Source organism: Phascolarctos cinereus, unplaced genomic scaffold (genome assembly GCF_003287225.1).
Source record: "Phascolarctos cinereus isolate Bilbo 61053 unplaced genomic scaffold, phaCin_HiC Scaffold_5;HRSCAF=322, whole genome shotgun sequence".
NCBI lineage: Eukaryota > Metazoa > Chordata > Mammalia > Diprotodontia > Phascolarctidae > Phascolarctos > Phascolarctos cinereus.
In genome coordinates this window covers 166,746,217-166,768,377 of record NW_027555958.1, presented here as the reverse complement: position 1 = coordinate 166,768,377, position 22,161 = coordinate 166,746,217, and the positions used below count along the sequence as shown (strand labels likewise).

Below are 22,161 nucleotides of genomic sequence, written 5' to 3'. Positions count from 1 at the left end.
AAATCACTGGGCCTCAGTTTTTTCATCTGTAAAAATGAGGGCTGGAGCTAGAAAATCTCTAAGTTGCTTCTAGACAATATTCTGTGAACTAAATCAGACAACTGTCATCTCTGGCTAGACTTTGAAGGGATCCCCAAGTGCAAAAAAGTTAGTGCTCTTCTCCACATACATTCCCTAGGAATGACTGTGATTATAGGGGACAGAGGGCTGGACTTGGAGTCAAGTTTGAGTTTGAAACCTGTCTCATTTACTAGCTGTGTGACCCTAGGAAAGATACTCAGTCTCAACTTCCTCATCTGTAAAATAGGGATAATAGCACCTTCCTCAAATCATAGGTGAGATTATGAAATAAGAAAATGTAGGTAAAGTGTTTGTAGACCTAAAATCATTAGATAATTGTGAGCTAGTAATATTGAACCTGACCAGTGAACTCAGTGCTTCAAAACTAAGAATATTAATAACTAATATTTGGATATTGTACCATAAGGCTTGCCAAGCACTTTATATTTCATTTGGGCTTCGAAAGAACCTGTCAGATCGATATCACAACTTCCATTTTACAGATGAAACTACAGATGAAGTAGGTTATCAGTCATCTACAGTCACATAAGTGTTAGAAGTAAGATTCAGACCCAGATCTCTCTCAACTCTACCATTCTTTCCACTATAATAAATTGTCCAAGAACATCTTTCTGGTCCTCATTCCCTTCCTTAATTTGACCAGTTTCAGACAGACTCATGAAACTAGAACCTTGGAGATTATTATTCATGACACACGGGCAGTGCTCTACAAACCTTAAAATATTCTATATATGCCAGTTATTGGGATGATTACCCAGTCCAACCCTTTTATTATACAGAGGTGCAAACTGAGGCCCAGACACTTAAGTGACTTTCCCAAGGTCACACAGATATTTGACTGGGACCTAGAATCCAGGTCACCTTCCATCATTATAGGTTAAATCCAGATGTGGTTCCTTTTCAGGTACTGCTCTTACATGCCACACCAAAATCTTTTCCTTAGCCAAACTCGGTAAACTTAAAAATTAAACACTTGTCACAGGTTTTAGAGTCCCCACTAACAAAATTTAGAAATCAAAAATTACATTAAAAATCCAGTCGACAAAATTTCTAAACCTCTCTTCCATCCTATAGAGCAATCATAAAAGATAATTTTGTAAGCATAATATTTCTCTTTTTTGTTGATTTTTATCTTGGTTCTCTGTTCTCTTTCTCTGCCTGGGAATTGCTATCTTATTACTCTTCCAAGTATCACTCTTCTGAGGCTAAATGCCACAGCTATAAGACTATTCTTTTATCAACCCAGGGAAGAATGTACTTTCCACCTGAACTGGAAGACAAATTTTTTTTCTTTAGTTTTAAAAAGAGACTCTCAGACATATTCCAAGAGATTGTGACCATTTCAGAAGTGGTCACATGGTATGCCTAAAAATAACAGCCTGCCTTTCCTCCTTCTAACACACTGATGTTGAGCTCATCACTCATTTGGACATACACATGATAGAATACAGCAGAACAAAATACTGTCAAAACATTTCCTGCTCAGCCAGCAGCCTGACACAATTAGCTGCTCATTAAATAAAAGTTTTCAGTCACAAGGAGGGAACTGTAATCACTTAGCCAAAAGACAAAATAATTTAATGCATTCAGGAGGCAAAGAATAGGACAAGGGCACACATAGAGAGCATGGTGGAAAATGCTTCTGATGGCTTCTTTCACTTAGATGATATAGCATTCTTTCTGTTATTGGCAGGGAAGCTCTTTACATCAAAAGCAACGAAAAACGTGAGAAGGGATTTGACATCTCTCAGTTCTAGACAATACTCCTGAGCTATTTTCTCTGCAGTCCATGTTTCAGGAAAACATTTATGATTGTTAAGTAGTGTGAGGACCTCCACCACAGAAATTTTGCCTTTGGGAATGTTCTGGGAAGCCATGAGGTTAAAGTGATTGCCTTTTAGAAGTCTGAGCTCCTTCGAATGAGGTATGCTGGCATCTTTCACCTAAGGCAAGAAAACAAAGATTTGTTAGAAAGGGAGAAGAGCATCATCTATTTTCATATTTTTTTGCTGCTCCTCATACACAACTTTCTATCTCCCACTTGTGTGCCTTTGTACAAACTGTTCCCCTATGCCTGAAACACTCTATTTCTATCTCAGTCTCTTCAAATCCCTGCAGAACTCATCTCCTACCCAAAAACCAAAGTTCCAAATATTCTCTATCCACTGAAATACTGTAAAAAATACAATTGTGTATGTGTTATTTCTTACCTGTAGAATGTAACTCCTTGAGAACTGGGGCTGCTTGTTTTTATCTTTGTGTTCCTAGCATCTAGCACAGTCCTTCGAACACAGTACATGCTTCACAGCCACTCCATGAACTGAAGTGATTTCATGATTGTCAGATGGCCGACTTTTTTCTTTTATCCCATTCCTAACCCCTTTCCAAAACAACAATTCTCATTACAAGATACTAAATCGTTGGCCAATGTTGCTTTTGTTAGTCTTTAGTTTTATTATTCCAACTAAATTAGCACCATTTGTTCTGACTAGTCCCACTACTGGGGCAGGATCATTTCCTTCCATGTGCCTCCTTCTCTCCTTCCAGGTATAAAAAAAATTCTTTTTTATTATGAACTTTATTATGAAATAGCAACAAACACAATCTTTCCATATTCAAAGAACAAAAACCTAAAATTTCAGGATCAAAACAAATTCAGCAAAGTTGCAAAATATAAAATAAATCCATGTAAATCACTGGCATATTACCAACAAAACCAAGCAGGAGGTGCTAGAAATGAAAATTTCATGGAAAGTAATAACAGAATATATAAAATATTTGGGACTCTATTTACCAAGACACACCCAAGAACTATATGAATTCAACTACAAAACTTTATAGAAATAAAGATTGACCTGAATAATTGGAAAAATTTAATTGCTTATGGATAGGCAGTGCCAATATAACAAAACTGACAATATTAGCTATATATACGTACGTATGCATGCATATATATATATATATGTGTGTGTATTTATATTCAGTGCTATACCAAATTACCAAAGAATTACTATATAGAAATAGAAGATGTTTTAAAAATTCATCTGAAAGAAGAGAATGTCAAGAATCTCATGGGAAGTAATGAAAAAAAGTAGACCCTACTTACTGGGGTAAATATTCACTCTTCGACAAAAAATGCTAGGAAAACCAGAAAGCAGTCTAGCAGATATCAGATAATGTATATCACGGTAAACTCCCAACAGATACATAACTTAGATATAAAAGATGACATCATAACCAAATTAGAGAAGCAAGGAAGAAACTATCTTTCAGATACATGGATAGGACAAGAGCTCATGACCAAACGAGTGAGAGAGATCACAAGGTAAAAATAGTCAATTGTGATTACATAAAATTAAAAAGTTTTTCTCACAAACAAAACCAAAATCAGAATGCAGACAGGTAACTGGAGTGAAAGTCTTCATAGTAAATTGCTCTGATAAAGGTCTCACTGAAGATTCAAATATGTAAGAATAAGCAAAATCTATGTTGATAAATAAGCAGTCTAGTTGATGAGCAGTCAAGGACTTAGCTTTCAAAGGAAGAAATCAAAGTTATTAACTATATTAAAAAAACCCACTAATATTTAGAGAAATGCACATTAAAGTAACTCTGAGGTTCCAGTGTACATCTAACAGATTGGCAAAGAGGACAAAAGAGGAAAATGACAAATGTTGGAGGGGTTGAGGAAAAAAGGCCACTAATATTCTGTTGGTGAAGCTCTGTGCTGGTCCAGCCATTCAGGAAAGCAACTTGGAATTATGCACCAAAAATTACTAAACAGTGCATACCTTCAACCTAGTAATACTACACACTACGAGGCCTAAATTTTTTTTTAATATAAATTTATTTATTTTTAGTTTTCAACATTCACTTCCACAAGTTTTTGAGCTCCAAATTTTCAACCCATCTCATCCCTCCCCCCACCCCAAGATGGCATGCATTCTGAATATCCCTTCCCCTGGTCTGTCCTCTCTTCTATCTCTCTCCCCTTCTCTTATCCCCTTCCCCTTCTATTTTCCTGTAGGGCAGGATAGACTTCTGTACCCCATTTCCTGTATTTCTTATTTCCCAGTAGCATGTGAAAACTTTTTTTTAAACATATGTTTTTAAAACTTTAGGTTTCAAATTTTCTCTCTTCTTCCCTCCCCAGCCACCCTCATTGAAAAGGCAAGCAACTTAATATAGGTTGTACATGTGCAGTTATGCAAAACACATCCATAGTAGACATGTTGTGAAAAACTAACTCTATTTCCCTTAATCCTATCCTGCCCTCCCATTTATTCTATTCTTTCTTTTAACCCTGTCCCTCCTCAGAAGTATTTACTTCAGATTACACCCTTTCCCAATCTGCCCTCCTCTCTATCATCTCCCTGTTCTCTTGACCCCTTCTCCCCCTATTTTCTTGTAGGATAAGACAGATTTCCATACCCAATTGAATGTGTATGTTATTCCCTCCTTAAGCCAAATTCTATGAGAATAAGATTCACTCATTCCCTCTTACCTTCCTCCATTTCCCCTCCACTGTAAAAGACTTTTGTTTTCTGGGGTTTTTTTGGTGAGATAATTTACCCCATTCTACCCCTCCCATTCTTCTTCTCCGAGTATAATCCTCTCTCATCCCTTAATTTTATTCTCCAGATATGACCCCTTAATCTTCAACTCACCCTGTGCCCTCTATCTATCTATCCATACAAATAATTTTTTTCCTCCAACTACCCTAATACTGACAAAGGTCTATGAGGCCTAAATTACCCTAAAGAAATAAAAAAAAATAAAGAATCTATATTTACAAAAATAGTTATAGCAGCTCTCCTCACGGCAGCCAAAAATCAAAAACTAAGGGATATTTTCTTTATTGGGGAATGGCTCAACAAATTATGATATAGAATATTACTGCACCATAAGAAATAATGAAATGGACAATTTCAGAGGAAAGTGGGAGGAATACCATGAACTGCTGCAGAGTGAAGTGAGTAGAATCGGAACACATACAAGGACAACATCATAAAGAAAAACAACTATGAAAGAAAATAACATCTACATTTTTGGAGATGGCCAATTAGGAAATTTGTTTTGATTGACTATGCATATTTGTGAAGGTTTTCTTTTGTTGTTGTTGTTGTTTATGGGTACTAGGGGAGAGAAAGGAAGAGAAAAAACGTGTTAAGCAGAAACAATAAAGCTTACCAAAAAACAGTAAAAAAAAAAAAAAGAAACTCCATTTTAAAACTGCCTAATATGGGATAATTTTAGGTCTTATTTACATACTTATAAATTCGATGCATAACAAAATTAACACAGCTGCCCCTCTAAGTCGGTCAGTCAACAAATATTTATTAAACACCCTTGTGAGTCACTGTTCTATTTAGTTATAATTTTTTTTTAGGTCTTCCAATTTATTTTGCAAGAAAAATGTGAACATCTATCCACATGGCTCAGTGCCTTCAGTTGTCAGTAGTTGGGACAGCTATATAAACATTTGTAGATGGCCATAAGCATCATAGTTTTTTTTTTTCCCTCTGATTTTGGTCTTGGTCCTCCCCTCTCTACCTGGCAAATACTGAAATGTTACTTGTCTTACAAGTGTCCCTCATCTGCAGATAAATGTAGCCTGAAGACTCTGGTAAACAGCTGCTGCTATCATAAAACACTCTTTCATGGGTCACTGAAGCATCTTTTAAAAATTCACAGAAGAGATCAGAGAGAAGGCCAGAAGCAAGTACAGATGTGTGGGATAGTTGTGAAAGTTACATGCTGAATTTATTATGTACTTAATACTTAGGGTTACAATGTTAAGTGATATGTAAGGACATGCACCAACACAAAAAAGGGAAAGCAAGCTGTACATAACAGATTCAGAGTATCATCACATACAATCTCCCTTTTCTGTTCTCCAGGCAGCCTGGTAGCACAGTGGTTAGTGTTGGACTTGGATGTCCAAAAGACCTGAGTTCAAATCCAGCCTCAAATACTTACTAGCTACACGAACCCCGGGAAAATCATTTAACCTCTCGGCCTCAATTTCCTGATCTACAGAAAAGAAAATAAATGTCACCACCTATCTTAACGGATTGCTGCGAGGACCAAATGAAATATATGTAAAGTTCTTTATAAATACTAAAGAGCTATATGCATTTTACCTGTTACTATATCGCACATGAAATGTTCATTTTGTTCAGTGTTTCAGTTCAGAACAAACCAAATACATTTAGAAAAAAAACCTTTTTTTCAGTGAGCCAGGTTGAAAAACTGTAATTTTCAACCTTTTCTACTGACATCATTCCTAAAATACGTGGATACCTCTTTAATGAGATCCCACAGCCTCTCACAGATGATACAGACAACAATCCACACAGGAAAGGCCACAGAGATGAAGAAGACATCTGACCTAGATTATGAGTTGCAGTTAAAGGGGCAATTCATTGAGTTTGTCTATCAGTACATACATCTTTGACAGACACTGCAGATGGATGATAAAATGGGCCAAGACATAAAAAGAAAGAGGAAGTGGGATGGCTTACATTTGGAAAATTTCAGTTTTTTTTTTTCAGTCAAACTTCTCCCTGCTGCATCAGCACATATTTTTAACCATAATATTCTCTTAGGAATGCAATTCAACTCAGCAAACATTTGTTAAAAGTTTACTACATGTCTGGCACTGTGCTTGGCAACGAAGGGAACAAAGACAAAAATGAAAAATAATCACTGCCCCCAAGACCTTATCATTCTTTTGGAGGGATAAAACATGAGATGAGTCAGATAAAAGATACTCTGACAAAGGGGTTGGGATGGGAAGATGGGAAATGAAAGGCTTCACTGAGAAGGTATAATCATTGCTAAACTCTGAAGGAATTGAAAGGCTCTAAGAAGTGGAAGGAGGGAGGCCCTCCAAGCATGCGTTTAAAAGCATTAAGGTAGGAAATGAGATAACAAGTATGGGGAACAACCATTAAGCTGTTTTGACTGGAATGGGAGTGTTTGACGTATGTCTGGAAAAGTTTCATAGGATTATGATACTGTTAAACCCTGAGGGGAGTTATACCACTTTACTGGTCAGTCACAGCTACTGAAAACCAGGAAAAGAAAGTTTTCCCCACAAAAATCCTTTACCACTATCAAATGACTCAACATCAAAAAGTGATACTATTTTTGTCATTGCAAACAACATTATAGAAGATGGATTACCTCTGCTTTGCTACCCTAAGGACCATGGGAACCCAAATCATTCATACGTATTTTTTTCCTTCCATTAGGTGAGTTCCTGTCTTGCTTTTCTATTCATATCCCTACACTTAATACAGTGATTTGCACACAGAAAGCATTTAATAAATGTTTTTTTGGGGGGGTTTTGGTTCACTTAATCACCATAGTGACCTTTGAGAGCGTTAAGTCTAACTCTCTTACTTTACAGGTGAGGAAAGTGAAACCCGGAGATTTGCCCAGGGTCACAAAGCTAGTGGGATTGAAAGCCAGGTCTTCCTGACTCCAATGACAACACTATCCACTACATTATATTGCTTCTTATTAAGTTGTAGAAGGAAGGCAAACTATGGAAGGCTTTATATCCCCACTGAGGATACTGTATTTATCCTGGAGGCAACAGAACATTTTTTAACAGGAGAGTAATATAGTTGGGTCTATATCTTAAGAATAATCATCTGAAAAGGCAATGGAAAATAGTGGAGTGATACAGAAACTTGCCTGAACTCTCCCAAATTCCTCTGCAAACATCTTTGGAATAATGCCATACCAATTTTGGAATGGTAAAGTGATTTTGAAGCCCAGGACAGATTGGAGGGTCAGCAGGAAAGGTCTATTTCACTAGGGTGGGAGGAGAATGCAGTTTGGCACAGGTGGTACCAAGCACGCCCAGGCAGGATGCACCTGAGAGCCAGCAGTGAGGCCCTACTCCCAAGTGCAAGCCAGCAATAAGGCCTTAAGATCCAGCACAAAGAATTTGGGACAGTGCCTCTCTACTCCAGGAACAGGGCCCAACTTTAACATAAAGCAATAAGTCACAAAATAGGCTGGGAAAGTCACCAAAAAAGAAAAAAAGAACCTGACCATAGAACGTTACTATGGCAGCAGGGAGAATCAAGGCACAAACTCAGAAAAGGACAGCAATTTCAAAACAGCTACATTTGAGGCCTCAAAGAAAAATGTGAATTGGTGGCAGGCCCCAAAAAAGAGCTTCCAGAAGAGCATTTTAAAAATCAAGTAAAGAGAGGTAGAAGAAAAAATGGGAAAAGAAATGATAGTAATGTAAGAGAATCATGAAAAAAATTCAATAAGTGGTAAAGGAAGCACAAAAAAATGAAAAAAGATGTACAAAAATTGACCAATGAAAACTCCTTAAAAAGTAAAATTGGCAAAATGGAAAAGGAGATATAAAAGCTCATGGAACAAAATAATTTTTCTTTCTTTTTTTTTTTTTTAAAGTGAGGCAATTAGGGTTAAATGACTTGCCTAGATTCACACAGCTATGAAGTATTATGTGTCTGAGGCTGGATTTCAACTCAGGTTCTCCTGACTCCAAGGCCGGTGCTCTATCCACTGTGCCACCTAGCTGCCCCTAAAATAATTTCAATTAGTCAAGTAGAAGCAAATGACTCTATAAGAAATCAAGAAACAATAAAGCAAAATCAAAAGAATGAAAAAAAAAATTGTAGAAATTTTGAAATTTCTAATTGGAAAAACAACTTAATCAGAAAATAGATCCAGGAAAGACAATTTAAGAATTACTGGATTACCTAAAAGCCATGATCGAAAAAAAAAGCCAAGACAGCTTATTTCAAGAAATTATCAAGGAAAACTGCCCTGAAAACTGATCCTAGAATGAGAGGGTAAAATAGAAATTGAAAGAATCCACTGATAACTTCCTAAAAGAGAATCCAAAATGAAAACTTGCAGGAATACTGAAGCCAAATTCCAGAGCTCCCAGGCCAAGGAGAAAAACTGTGCTGAGCCTAGTCCTTAAATAGAGGTCCTGAGGCCTGGTCCTGCCCCTCTACCCAGAGGGTCTAATCAGAGTGGCAGAGGGTACTAATGAGATGAGAGTATCAGGCAAATTCAATCTTGCAAGTTGAAATAAGTTTCCTTGAAGGCTTAGGCTTGATGATCGCTGAGATCACTTCTAAAAGCTTTTAAAATTCTTTGAATCTATAATCATCACAATTGCTGTCGCATATAATCATAAATGCAACAAAAAGATAAGTGAATAAAGAAACAAAAAAGGCTTAGAGTAAATGACAGTAAAATCCAATTATCTACAAATGACATTTATGTTTAATTTAATTTTAAAAGTCATTATAGGAAATTAAAAAATCATGAATAACTAGATTGTAAATGTTCTGAAATTTCAGGTATTATTATTCAAATGTGTATGAACTTAGTGTAGAAATTATTTCTAACCCAATGAAGTTACTTTAAATTGATACATTATTATTAACACATCAGGGGAGTTATTCTTTGAAAATGATTTCAAAGCATGATGAAATGTATTAATTAGGATCTTTTAAGATAACAGAAGCATGGAAAACATTCAATTGTCCATAGCCTACCTCCTTTTACAATGTTTTACCTAAATCTTTGCTATAAACAAAACACAGGCCATCGCTAAATATTACATTAATATAGCTTTAATTTGTGGCAGTCGGGTGGTACAGTGGATAGAGCACTGAGCTTGGAATCAGGAAGATTCAACTTCATAAGTTCAAATCCAGCAACTTCATAAGTTCAAATCCAGCCTCAGATACTACCTGTGTGACCCTGGGCAAGTCACTTAACCCTGTTTGCCTCAGTATCCTCATCTGTAAAATGAGCTAGAGAAGGAAATGGCAAACCACTCCAGTATCATTGCCAAGAAAACCCCAAATGGGGTCAATGAAGAGTAAGACACGACTGAAAGGACTCAACAAACAACATCTCTATTTATTGGCTCCTTTAGGTTATGATGAGCAAGATGAACACCATGGCCTCACTTACAACTAGAGTTTTGCTAGGAATGAAAATAACCTTAGAGATCATCTAATCACAATCTTTCAATTTTCAGCTTAGGGACACTGAGACCCAGAGAGGACAGAGATATAGAGAGGGCTTAGAGCTAGAAGGAAACTTGGAAGCCATTTAGTCCAAAACCCTAATTTTAGAGATGGGGAAACTGAGGTCCACAGAGATGAATTGTCTTGTCCAAGGTCATAAAGGCAAAGTAGCAGAGCCAGGATTTGAACCAAAGTATTTTAACTCTAAACCCAACACTCTTTCAGTTCAGCAGAGCTGAAATAGTCACACAAACCAGTACCTACTTCACAGAGTTGCAAGGCAACTGCTCTTTATACCTTAAGCTGATATATAAATGTGAGCTGTTTAAGTAAGGGAATATTGGTAGCAAAAAGGTGGACCTTTGAAACCAGGAAGTTCAGGATTCCCCTGCCCCAAATAATCTTCAGATGTCATGAGCTTGCACTCTCAAGACATATTCTAATTTGTCAAGGTCCTACCTGAAAAGTGGCAACTAGAAATTTCCAGATGTCATTTGATCAGAAAAGAAAACAGCCAGGTATTTACCTCCCTCTTTCTGTCCACTACATTTCTACTTATGCAGCCTGAGATCACATTAGCTCTTTTTGGCAGCTACCTCACATTTTGGATTCTTTGCATGTAGTCCGATAAAACCTTCTGGTCCATTTTACATAAACTGTTATTAAAAATTCTATCCTTGTGAAGTTGATTTTTTTGAAGCCAAGTACAGAACTCTAAACATATTTAACAACTACCTCTGCTTCTGGTTAACCAAATAATACGTGAATCACGCCTACTACAGTGTGGAATTCAGAATAAGGTAGATCTATCCTATGCTCTGAGTAGATGAATGAATGAAAAAGGATTCACTAAGCACTTAACATACATAAAACAGTGTGTAAAGCACTGGCGATACAAACAAAAAGTGACAGTCCCTGCTCTCAAGGCCTTCACAGTCCCACTGGCTAAATTCTGGGAGTTCATCAAGATCTAGAGTAACTCACCATCCTGCAAGATCATTAGTATGAAATCTCCTTAGCATGCCCTGCCCCTGAAGCCCCTCCCCCTAACTGGAGGGCATATATCAGAGACTCCTCCCAGACCTTCCATTTAAGGAGGGCACCCAGGGCCACATCTCATCGTTTCCCACCCAGTGGCACTCCTCCAGACATAATCATGCCCCTTTGTCCAGTACCCTCTCTCCACCCCCTTTCAGCTTCTTTTTATGTCATCTTCCCCATCAGACTGCGAGCTCCTAGAGGGAAGAAACTGTCTTTTGCTGTTTCCCCAGCACTTGGCAAGATGCCTGGCAAACAATAGATGCTTTATAAATGTTTGCTGACCTTATTGATTGACTAATGAGATAGATAACATAAATAAGTTTCAGATGCAGTCAGATGAAAAGTTCAGTGACCCTTAGGGGGTAGGGGCAAAGTAAAAGGTAATAACACAAATTGTTTAGTATTGTTTTCATTACTAAAACCATATCCATTTCTAATGCTGAAACATTTGACAGCGCCAAGGACTAAAGCAATGAAAACATTCTTTTTTGGTTTTTCAGCATCTGCAAAGGCTGTTGCCAAGTCACATTTCTACAAGGGTTTATTACCTGGATGGTGGCTCAGGGTTCTAGACTATCTCCATCTAGGTCTGAGAGGAGGTGGTGCAAAAGGTGTGATTTGCCTAGCACATTCCATTGTCTCTCCCTTTATTATACTGCACACAATCTTACATTAGAACTTTTTTTGGTCCAAATGTGTGATTTCATTGGTGTAGGGAGTTCCCAGTAAAAAATCTCCCTCTACCAATGCAGGTCAATAACTGTTCTGTGTCTCTGTGAAGCTGACTTACCCAGGGTCACACCCACCTGGTATATGTGTGATGTGAAACTTGAATTGAGGTTTGATTCTGAGGATGGCTTTCTATCCACTATAACACAATGCCTTGCATGTTGTATTATATTATATATTATTTGAATACTTCAAGGTCCAACACAATTGTGTTGATATAAATGCTTTTTCCCCGATGCAGATCACAACCCTTCTGTACCTCATTAGGCCATCTTCTTCAACAGTTGCTATATAAAACAAAACTAAAAACACCTATCCCCCCTTCAGCCAACCTGATGATGGGCCTCTCTGGATTGGAGAGACTGGGCCGTCAAAATCTAACATGCAGTCCATCATTTGATCCTGTTCAAAGCCCTGCTAGCTTGGCAAAGCCTACTAGTTTGCATTCTCAAGGTCGGCTCTACACCATAATGAAGCATCAGAATAGGATTTCAGTGAAGGATTGTATTATATTATCCTTCACCAAAGTCCTACTAATTCTGATTCCCCCATTCTTGAAGAATATGCCTGTGGACCTCAAGCTCTATTTACCAAGCTGGAGAGACTTCAAGTGTGGGTCCAATGAGGCACTTCATATCTACTGTCCAAGTTCGAGTATCAGCCAAGCTAAATTAGAAGGGATTCAACATCAGGTTGAGTCATAGGTTAGCAGCATTTTTGTGTCTACAGCAACTTTCTAAAATAGTAGAAATTACCGAGACATTGAGATCTGCACTGGCAGATGTTATATATATATACTGATGAGGAAATATTCTATTAAGTTGATTTCAAATTTTCAAAAGATCTACAATTTCATCAGTACGAATAATCCATTATATAACCCCTCCACATGTTAGGGGCAAGAATTTCTTAAGATTTTTTGCATTATAGGTCCCTTTGGCAGGCTGCTGATGCATATTGACCTCTTCTCAGAATGATGCTTTTAAATTCATAAGATAAAATGCTCAGGATTATTCAGGAAACTAATTATGTTGAAAAACAGTTACAAACACATGGACAGATAGACACAGACACACACACACCACTAGTCCCCTTTCACTTCTTCACAATGCCCTAGATGTCTTCATCCTGAAAATCACTTCAGCCTTCGAATTCAAACCTTAAAAGTGCCCTCTGTCCCTCCTACCCTCTGGATCTACACCCTCACTCTGTTTGGATGTCTCCTACAACCTCCATTCAAGGAGGGTACCCAGGCGTTCATTGCTCACTAGGCTGCGATGACCTTTCTCTCTCATGCCCCTATTCAGGGTAACTTCCCCATTCCCTTTTTAGATTCCTTTCATATGCTATTTCACTTATTAGAATGTAAGCTTTCTGAGGGCAGGGGTTATCTTTTTTTCCTATTATATTTGTTCAATGCTTAGCATAGTGCCCAGCATATAATGTTTGTTGACAGTTGACTGACTGAATATATCTAAAAAGCAAATTTATGAACCTCAGGTTAAGAACTCATACCTTAAGGAATAGTTACCTTCTGGTGATAAGACTCTAAATTTAGCAACCTGCCCTTTGGACAACATACATAAGATCTGCCAGAGGTACGCTCCTCAAACACAGCCCTTTAACAATTCAGGGTCCCTTCCACACTATGATCAAGCATAATTGCAGGGATTACCCCCTGCAAAGACAGCAGAGATCTATTAAAGTATGCAAGAAATAATAGCACATATACACCTTCATACAGCACAGAAACTGAGTGCATCTTGGACCACAACCAAAGAGCTTTATTATTCTAATTACCAATAGGACACTGATGCACTAATAATATAATCCTAATGCCTTGGCTCTCCTAAGGTGCTCACCAAGGTCTTGGAATATGTCTTATTCAAAGTTCAAACAGGAGAATTTTACTTTCAGTACTGATGTTCTTCAAATCACAAAGCACTTACTGTCTTAAGCTCTAGCATACTACCAGCCCTCTCAGTGAAATGGAGAATTCTTTGAAAAAAATTAAGAGAATACAAAATACCAGATTGACATAAAGGAAGAATGATAGCCCACTGAATTTCCACTCAACAGTTCAATTCATACAAGTCAATATTAAATGCCTAGTAAATACTAGGCTAAGTAGTAGGAATAACACAGATAGATGCTTGCTCTTATAACATCTATCATGCTAATAATGTCATGCAAATACATCATGTTAAGCACTGGGAAAAATAGATGGCTGCTCTTATGCAGCTTACAATATAGCTATTCCTAGCCTCTTTTCTGATCTCTGGTCCTACATCAGTAATTGACTGCTGGACATCTCTATATGGAGCCCTAATTTTAAACCCAAAGCAGAACTTATCATCTTTCCCTCCAAAACCTTCCCCTTTTCCTAACTTCCCTATTTCTAATAAAGACACTACTAACCTTCTGCCTGGACTCTCTTGTTTCTCACTATACCATCCAATCAGCTGCCAAGTCTGGTCAATTCTACCTCCATAACATCTCACAGATACACATCCTTCTTTTCACTCACCTGGGCACCAACCATATTACAGTCCTCATCACCTCTTGCCTCGAAACCCACAAAAACCTCCTAATTGGTCTTTGTGTATCCAGTCTCTTCCCTCTACATAGCTACCAAATCAATAACCCTTACCAAGGTACTTTTTTGCTCAACAAGTTTCAGTGGCTTCCAACTGCCTCTAGGATAAATCACAAACTTGTCTATTTGGCAATCGGGCTCCAGCCTATCTTTCTAAGCTTACTGCATATTACTCTCTTTCACAAAACAGCATAGTTGATCTTTCTCCTATATGACATTTCATCTCCTGTCTCTGTGTCTATGCCTTCGCAATGGGTGTTCCCCATGACTGAGGTGTCCCCCCCTTCACCTCAGACCACTCCTAACTTCTTTCAAAGTTCAGTTCAAGCGCCATGTCTTAGCACAAAGCCTATCCTGAGCCCCACCAGTTGCTAGTGCTCTCATCTCATCCCTGGAAATTACTTTGTATTTACTTACCTGTGTTCATATTGTTTCCCTCCAATTGCAGGTAATGGGTTGAGGGTTAGGAATAGAGAGACTGGGAAAGAAGGGCAGGAATTGTTTCATTTTTGACTCTGTATACCCACTACTTGGCATGATGCCTGTCATAGTAGGCACTTAATAAATGCTTACTGAATGGAACAAATAACAGGGAGAATCTACAATGCAAATAATCATTATACAAAGGGGAATAAGATAGCTACAAAGTAATATGAAAAATTTGAGGAAGAAGAGGTTGTTTTTATCTAGGAAAGCCAATGAAAGCTTCATGGAAGAAGTGCCATCCACATCAGTATCTGAAGGATGAGAGAGACTTCAACAAAGTGAGAGAGATTGGAGTAATCCATTTCAATGGGGGTGGGGATAGCAAGGTGAAAAAAGGCAAAGAAATGAGAAAGAGGAGGATAAGAACAGGAGACAAAGTGGAGTCTTGTTTACTGAAACACAGAATACAAGTTGGGTTGCAGAATGTGATGAACTTGGACAAGTAGGTTAGAACTGGAATGTACAGTACCCTGAATGCCAAGACTGGAAGCACTGCAGTAAAAAGAGTGCTGGATTTAAATCAAAAGACCTGAATATTTCTGACTCTGCTCTGCACTCACTAAAATCTGTGTAACATAAGGTGGCTTCAGTTCTTCAACTATAAAATTAGGCCAGTGGACTAAATAACTTTTTAAGGTCCCTTCAAATCTAAATGTTTCTATGATCCTACTTTATTTGGCAGGCAAGGGAAGTCACTGAAGTTTTTTGGGTAAAGAAGTGACATGATCAACATAGTATAAAAGGTTAGAGGTACATTATATAGTATGGATCAGAGAGATGATTAGGAGGCAATTATAATAGTCTAAGTAAGGAGAGATGAGGGCTTAAATAAGGTTTTTGCAGTTGATTAGAGAGACAAGTGGGAGAACTGCAGAGGTATAAACAGCAGAGCTTGGCAACTCTGGCTATTCGGGATCAGGAAGAACTAAAGAATCATGAATCAAGGACACCAATTGACATTTACATCAGTAAGAGATAAGCATAGAGGCAGGACCTGGGATTTCCCTGGGAGAAGGGAGCTTCCAGGAGAACTTCCTCTGCCTTTGCAGGTTGGCATCTTCTCAGTAACTTAAAAAGTCTTAGAGAAGTGTCATGGGCACTGAGGCAAATTGCCTGTCAGAGCCGGGATTTCTAACGCAGATCCTCCTGGCTCCAAGATTAGCTTTCTTGCCACTATGCCACCCTGCCTCTATGGTCAGTAAAAGAAATAGGAATTTGGAGTAGAGGGAGGTTTAGGGGGAAGAATTTGAGCTATGTTTTAGACATATGTAGATTAAGATTATAATCAAAAGGGCCTCCATTTGAAAAAACCAAGAAGTTGGAAATATGGGACTAGGGATTTAGGGAGATCAGCAATATAGGACAAGGAGGACATCTATGCAAAGTTGACAACTGAAGCCATTAGAGTGGATGAGGTTCCCAAGGAGCAAAAAAGGCCTAGGTCAGAGTCTTTAGGAATACCTACATTTAAGGAAGCAGAGGAGCCAGCAATGGAGGCATGAAAGAGGTGTCAGATGAATAGAAGAACCGTGTGAATACAGCGTCACAGAAACCAAAAGAAACAAGGGCATCAAGAAAGAGGGTTCCATCCACTGTGCCATAATGAAGTCAAATAATGGAAAGGCTATTATATTTAGTAATAATGAAACAATTCTGTCCTTAACTGGTTCAGAAGAATTGTGGGACAGGAATTAAGACTGAAAGGGGTGCTAGATGATAAAGAATAAGAGGCAATACACAGAGATTACTTTCTTTAAAAGTCTGGCAGGGAAGAGGAGAAAGCTCAAATGATATCTTGAAGACAAGGCAGCATCAAAGGAATAATAACCTCATAGTATGGCAAAGTATTTTGGTTTTATTTTTTTAAGGCCAGGGCAAACCTAAAAGTCTTCAGGCTGAAGAAGCTCAAAGCCAACAGAAAATGAAGAAGCATGAGGGAAGGGTAGGATAGAAAGGTAAGGAGGATGGTAAACATTAATGAGACAAGGTCACAAAAGAGATGGAAGAGGGTTAGCTTTAGTAAGGAAGATCAACTTCTCTAAGAATAGAAAAAAATGAGGATATTAAGAAAGGGGAAGAGTGGAAAAGGGAGTTGAGTCCATTAACATATATATATATATATATATATATGGTATTTTCTATGGTATTAAACTACTGACCACTACAAAAATCCAGCTCCTTCATACAAATATTTTCAGAGTGATGATATATGGTTCAAAATACTGAAGTACAATAACCTTAGAAAAACAAAAACTATGGATGACCTAAAGAGCACAAACAGGCTACAACATTTACAGTGGTAACATATTTACAGTAACTAGCATAAAATATATCAATGACTACATGGATGAATAGAAAATAAGGCTAGCTGGTAATTTAGGGAGAATGAGAACAGTGGTGCGACTCTTAATCAGTACCTTGGAGATATTTTTATGGAGAACTGAATTGGAAGGACATGGTAAAAAAAATCACACAGGACAGGAAAGCAAAGAGGGACTTCTATCTACATCAGCGGAAGGAAAGCTAACAGATCCATCTAAATTTCTAAGTAAAATAACTAACATATACACAATATGTTATGATTTGTAAAACATTTTCCTCACTTATTTATCTTCACTCAGTTGAATACTCATTTGATCTAGACAATAGTCTTGTGAGGAAGGTAACATAGGTATTTTTACTCCCATTTGCCAGATGAAGAAACTGAGGCTCTCATTTAGGCAAAATGAATTTTCTAAGATCACATAAGTAGTTAATGATAGAATTAGGACTAGAACTGAGGTTTTCTAACCCCTGGTCCAATCAGTTTTCTCTACAACACTGTCCCTCTTAAAAAGATCTCTTTGAATTACCTGGATTTCCTGTATATCTGGAGTGTGCCTCATCCTGATCAATCAGGAAAGGTGTCTAAATGACCTTGGGTGTACCATTTCTACTTCTTGATTTTTAATGCCTCCATATCCATCACTGCATAGTATAGTGGAAAATATAGTATAAGGGAAAGAGGAGTGGACCAAGGATAGGATGCTTGAACAAGTCTCAGAATTGCCAAGTGCCAACTCTATAACCCTGGCCAGGCCATTCTGTCTCGTTCTCTCAAGGTCTCCATCTGCAAAAAGGAGATAACAGCCTTTGTTCTACCTACTTACCCATCTACCCATCCACTCATACCCAGGGCTGCTGTGAGGATCACAAAACAAATGATGGGGCAGCTAGATGGCACTGAGGATAGAGCACGGGCCCTGGAGTCAGGAGGACCTGAGTTCAAATCCAGCCTCAGACACATTAACACACACTAGCTATGTGACTCTGGGCAAGTCATTTAACCCTAACTGCCAGACACACACACACACACACACACACACACACACACACACACACACAGAGATTATGAAAGGACCTTGAAAAAATAAGGAGCTACAAATGCAATGAAGTCATTTATAGTGAGGAGTATAACAGAAAAGACAACTCAGTACCTGGCCTTAACAGATCAGGGTAAGGGCAGAAATAACTGCAGAAAAAGCAGGCACAGCAGGAGATATAACAAGAGAACACAGTCCTAGGCCTATCTCCCTAGGGACTGTGTAAGGATTGGACCTATGACTCTGTTGGTACAGGGAACTACCTGGTGAGGAAACTTCTCCTACCAATGGAAGCCAGCACCTTCTCTACAAGTTATAGTCTTAGAGAGTTACCTAGAATACAAAGAAATTATATAGCCAGTATATGTCAAAGGTGGGACTGCAACCCAGGTCTTCCTGGTTCCAAGGCTGGCTCTATCCACTGCAGCGGGCTACTTTTTCTCCCATTTAAAAAATAAAAAGGAATTATGCTATAAATTACTGCTAATACTTAAGAGGTAATACTATTATTCTCTCTGCATTACCAAAGCTAAAAACTGAACGTTACTATAGAAGAAAAAAGGGTCCATACACGGGCCCATACATATATGAATGTTTACAAATTATGAGGAACATATTTGCATATACACTCTTAATACACGTGACCCTCCAAATAATTTTGAGCACCTGACTGTCACAATCCTGTGCGTAATCCAAGCTGTCTGAATAGGGACCCAAACAGCCAGTTCCAGCTGGGCAACTAAGCTCATCCTGTTCTGTCCCCTACCTGAGGATGCTGTGCCTAAAGGAAGGTAAATTTTGATGGCCAAAATCTACCTAGTTACTGGGTGCACTTAGTCTCAAAGACTAAGCCTCAAACCCAATTCACTCTAGATTTCATGGATTGGACAATAGGTCCCTGTCCAAGCACCACTTAATGGTTATTTTTTGGGCCCTCCTGGCTCAGAGGGAATGTAAATAGTAATGGTTTCTCTTTTGGCCAGCAACCCTGAGGGTCTTCCCCTCCCAGTTTGATTTTTTTTTTAATTAAAGGGGCCGTCCTTGACTTACTTCTTAAAGAGGCCTGTTCACTGAATGGGCTTGCGTCCCTCAAAGTGAGAACCTGAAAAGACCTGAGCTTAAAAGGGCTAAGGTCTCCTAATGCATCCTAGGCCATTCTGATGGATATCTGGCCACTGGACCCAGATGGCTCTGGAGAAGCTCTCCCTCACTCAAATTAAAGTCAATTGCAAGTCACATCATCATCTCCCTGACAAACCACACACACAACTAAATATCCCACAAGCACAAGGAAATATGACAGAGTTGAATTCTGGGAATTATATCTAACCAATGCTTCTACGAACCTTTTTTAAATTTCTGCAGATGTCTATACTGCCTAAGCAAACTGCTGTTTTTGTTGCCTAGAGCTCTTTCTTGAAGGTTCTGTGGAACAAAGAGCTACTGCTAAACTCTAGAGGCATATACACACCTATAAAGTCCTTTGTTATATCACAGGCAGAAACTAACACTAAACATAACAATCTGGAGCCCTCAAAGGTTAAACAAAGTGCCAATAAATAGAAAATGCCAGTTACCCGCATATGTGAAACAGGATCTTTGGAGTCAACATATACTTCTTTTAACAATGTGAGCAGCTTGTCATCTTTTCTTTTAACTATTTCCTCTATTTCTGGATGGCCTAAAGGAAGAGGGAGAAAGGAGAGAGAGAAAGAGAGAGAGGCGCAATTACAAAACAAATAAAACCAAAATAAACCTAGGCCATATACCTACTCAGACACTGTCATTACTCTCTACAAAAAAATAAAAACAAAAACAAAAAAACACCTTATGATAAAACAAAACCAAAAATTTTAAAGTAAATTTGAAATTCAAAATAGTGTTTCATACTCAAATCCTACAAAAATTTTGTACCAAATAATATTATATATGATAATATAACATATGATATATGATAAAATAAAACATAATATAACTTATTAATTTATATTAAGATTGGTTTCTCACATACTTGCACGTTATCCATATCTGAATCATTTAAAGGTTCTGAATACTTATGAGAAAAAAATCTAAGCATCAAAGAAACTTTTCGTCTTTTATCCTCAGTCCCTTAGCACAGTGCCTGGTACACAGAGCTCTCAATAATGCTTGTTGATTGCTTGAAACCTAAATAATTACAAAAGTGCTAGCCTGGAGCCCGGGATCAACGCTCTGGGCCTCAGTTTCCTCATCTGTAAAACAAGAGGCCTGGATAAGATGACCTCTGAAGTTCCTGAGACCCGGTTATCAATCTATGAAACAGGAATTAAAAGCATGGCTGTTAAACCCCAGGCTAGAGGACTGGGAACTACATTTCCCGGCATGCACCATCTTGAATCACTGAGAACGGACAAACGCACATGTCTGAAGATCAACTAATTTTGCCAAAGGAGGATTTGTAACATTAAAGGGGCGGGTACAGAGTTTCAATGTCATTGTGGCTACACTTTTCCTAAGCATTCTGGGGCATGAAATGTTTGAACAGCTCCTTTTATCTGGTGTTTTAAACTTCCCTCCTCTAAGATTTCTGCAATTCACAGACGAATCTGACCTTTCCCCTCCTCTATTCAGCTTGCGCAGTACAGGAAGCCAAATCCTCCTATCCCTTTCCACCTGCAGGAAATAAAACAAACTGAAGGTCGCTTACTAGACCCAGAGGTGTGGGGGGGGGTGTCTCAACTTAAATTTTAGTGTCAAGTGCTTTTTTAGCACTCCCATGGACCACTTCTCGGAATGCTTTCTAAAACGCATACAAAAAAAATACGCCAGATTACAAAGGAATAAACACGCCTATGCAAACTTGACAAAGACAAAACAAGTTCACGGACAACGGGTGAACTGAAGCCTCATCAGCACGGTGCAGTTTTAAGAGGACCGGCTCCTGTGTCAGGGTTCAAATCCCTTCTCTGACGCTTTCTTGCCTGTGTGACCTTGGGCAGGTTATTTCAACCTCCCCAGGCCTCGGTTTCTACATCTCAAAAAAAAAAAAAAGGGGGGGTTGGGGTACTATCGCCCCCGATTCCCTTCTGGCTATAAATCTAGAACCCTACAACGACTCACCACAATCTACAGGAAACCGTCCCAACTCCAGCTTTTCTTGATTATTTCCTATTTATCTTGCATATAGCTTGCTCTGTATATAATTTATTTCCACGCTGCCTCCACAATTGAATTGTAAACTCCCTGAAGGCAAGAACCATCTTTTGCCTCTTTTGGTATCCCCCGGCGCTTAGCTCTACGCCTAGTATATTAAGCATAGGCGCTTAATAAACATTTATCAGATTGAACTGAATTGAATCCAATTCAACTGACACTGCAGCAGAGCTCCGCAACCAAGCAGGCGTCTCCCACCCGCGGGCGGCCGAGGACTCCCCGAACCCCCCGGGGCGACAGCCCTCTGGGACTACTCACGCCTGAGTTCTTCCAGAATCACGGTCTTGGTGGTCGGGTGCATGGGGGCAGCAGATGGCTTCACCTTGCTGATCTCCCTCTCGGCACGGTTATCCAGGTTGAAGTTCCGGAAAGCGCGGGTCACCCTGGCCCCCATCTCTCTCTCAAACCATGATGCACCAACTTAGGAACCCGCCAGCACATGGGACGCTCCGGGCACACAACGTTCTAACCGGCCGGGTACTGCCGAGTGGGCATGCGCGGGCCTTGGACAAGCCGGGCTACGCGGCCCGGAAATGAGAAAGCGGAACTTCTGACAGCGCCACCTGGCGCCTCGGAAGCAGGTTGCCTCCTCTCACGGAGCTCCCTCCTTCCCACTGAAATTTCCTTCCTC

General features: G+C 39.0%; 1 protein-coding gene across 1 annotated transcript; it reads right to left on the bottom strand.

Moving 5' to 3' along the window:
• Positions 1-1,633: 1,633 nt before the first annotated feature.
• NDUFAF4 (NADH:ubiquinone oxidoreductase complex assembly factor 4) lies at positions 1,634-22,035 on the bottom strand. Its single transcript, XM_020998328.2, has 3 exons — positions 21,789-22,035; positions 19,916-20,019; positions 1,634-2,024 (listed from the first exon to the last, which is right to left on the bottom strand). The coding sequence occupies exons 1-3, from the start codon at positions 21,922-21,924 to the stop codon at positions 1,737-1,739; spliced, it is 528 nt and encodes a 175-aa protein (XP_020853987.1). The 5' UTR covers positions 21,925-22,035; the 3' UTR covers positions 1,634-1,736.
• Positions 22,036-22,161: the final 126 nt, after the last annotated feature.

What these genes read in the sequence shown, in the direction of transcription:
- NDUFAF4 (XM_020998328.2), bottom strand. Translation starts at nt 21,924, where the DNA reads ATGGGGGCCAGGGTGACCCGCGCTTTCCGGAACTTCAACCTGGATAAC. An exon ending in GATTCTGGAAGAACTCAGGC is followed by an intron (nt 20,020 to 21,788) that starts GTGAGTAGTCCC and finishes CTCTTCCTTTAG; the next exon opens with GCCATCCAGAAATAGAGGAA. An exon ending in ATCCTGTTTCACATATGCGG is followed by an intron (nt 2,025 to 19,915) that starts GTAACTGGCATT and finishes TTCTTGCCTTAG; the next exon opens with GTGAAAGATGCCAGCATACC.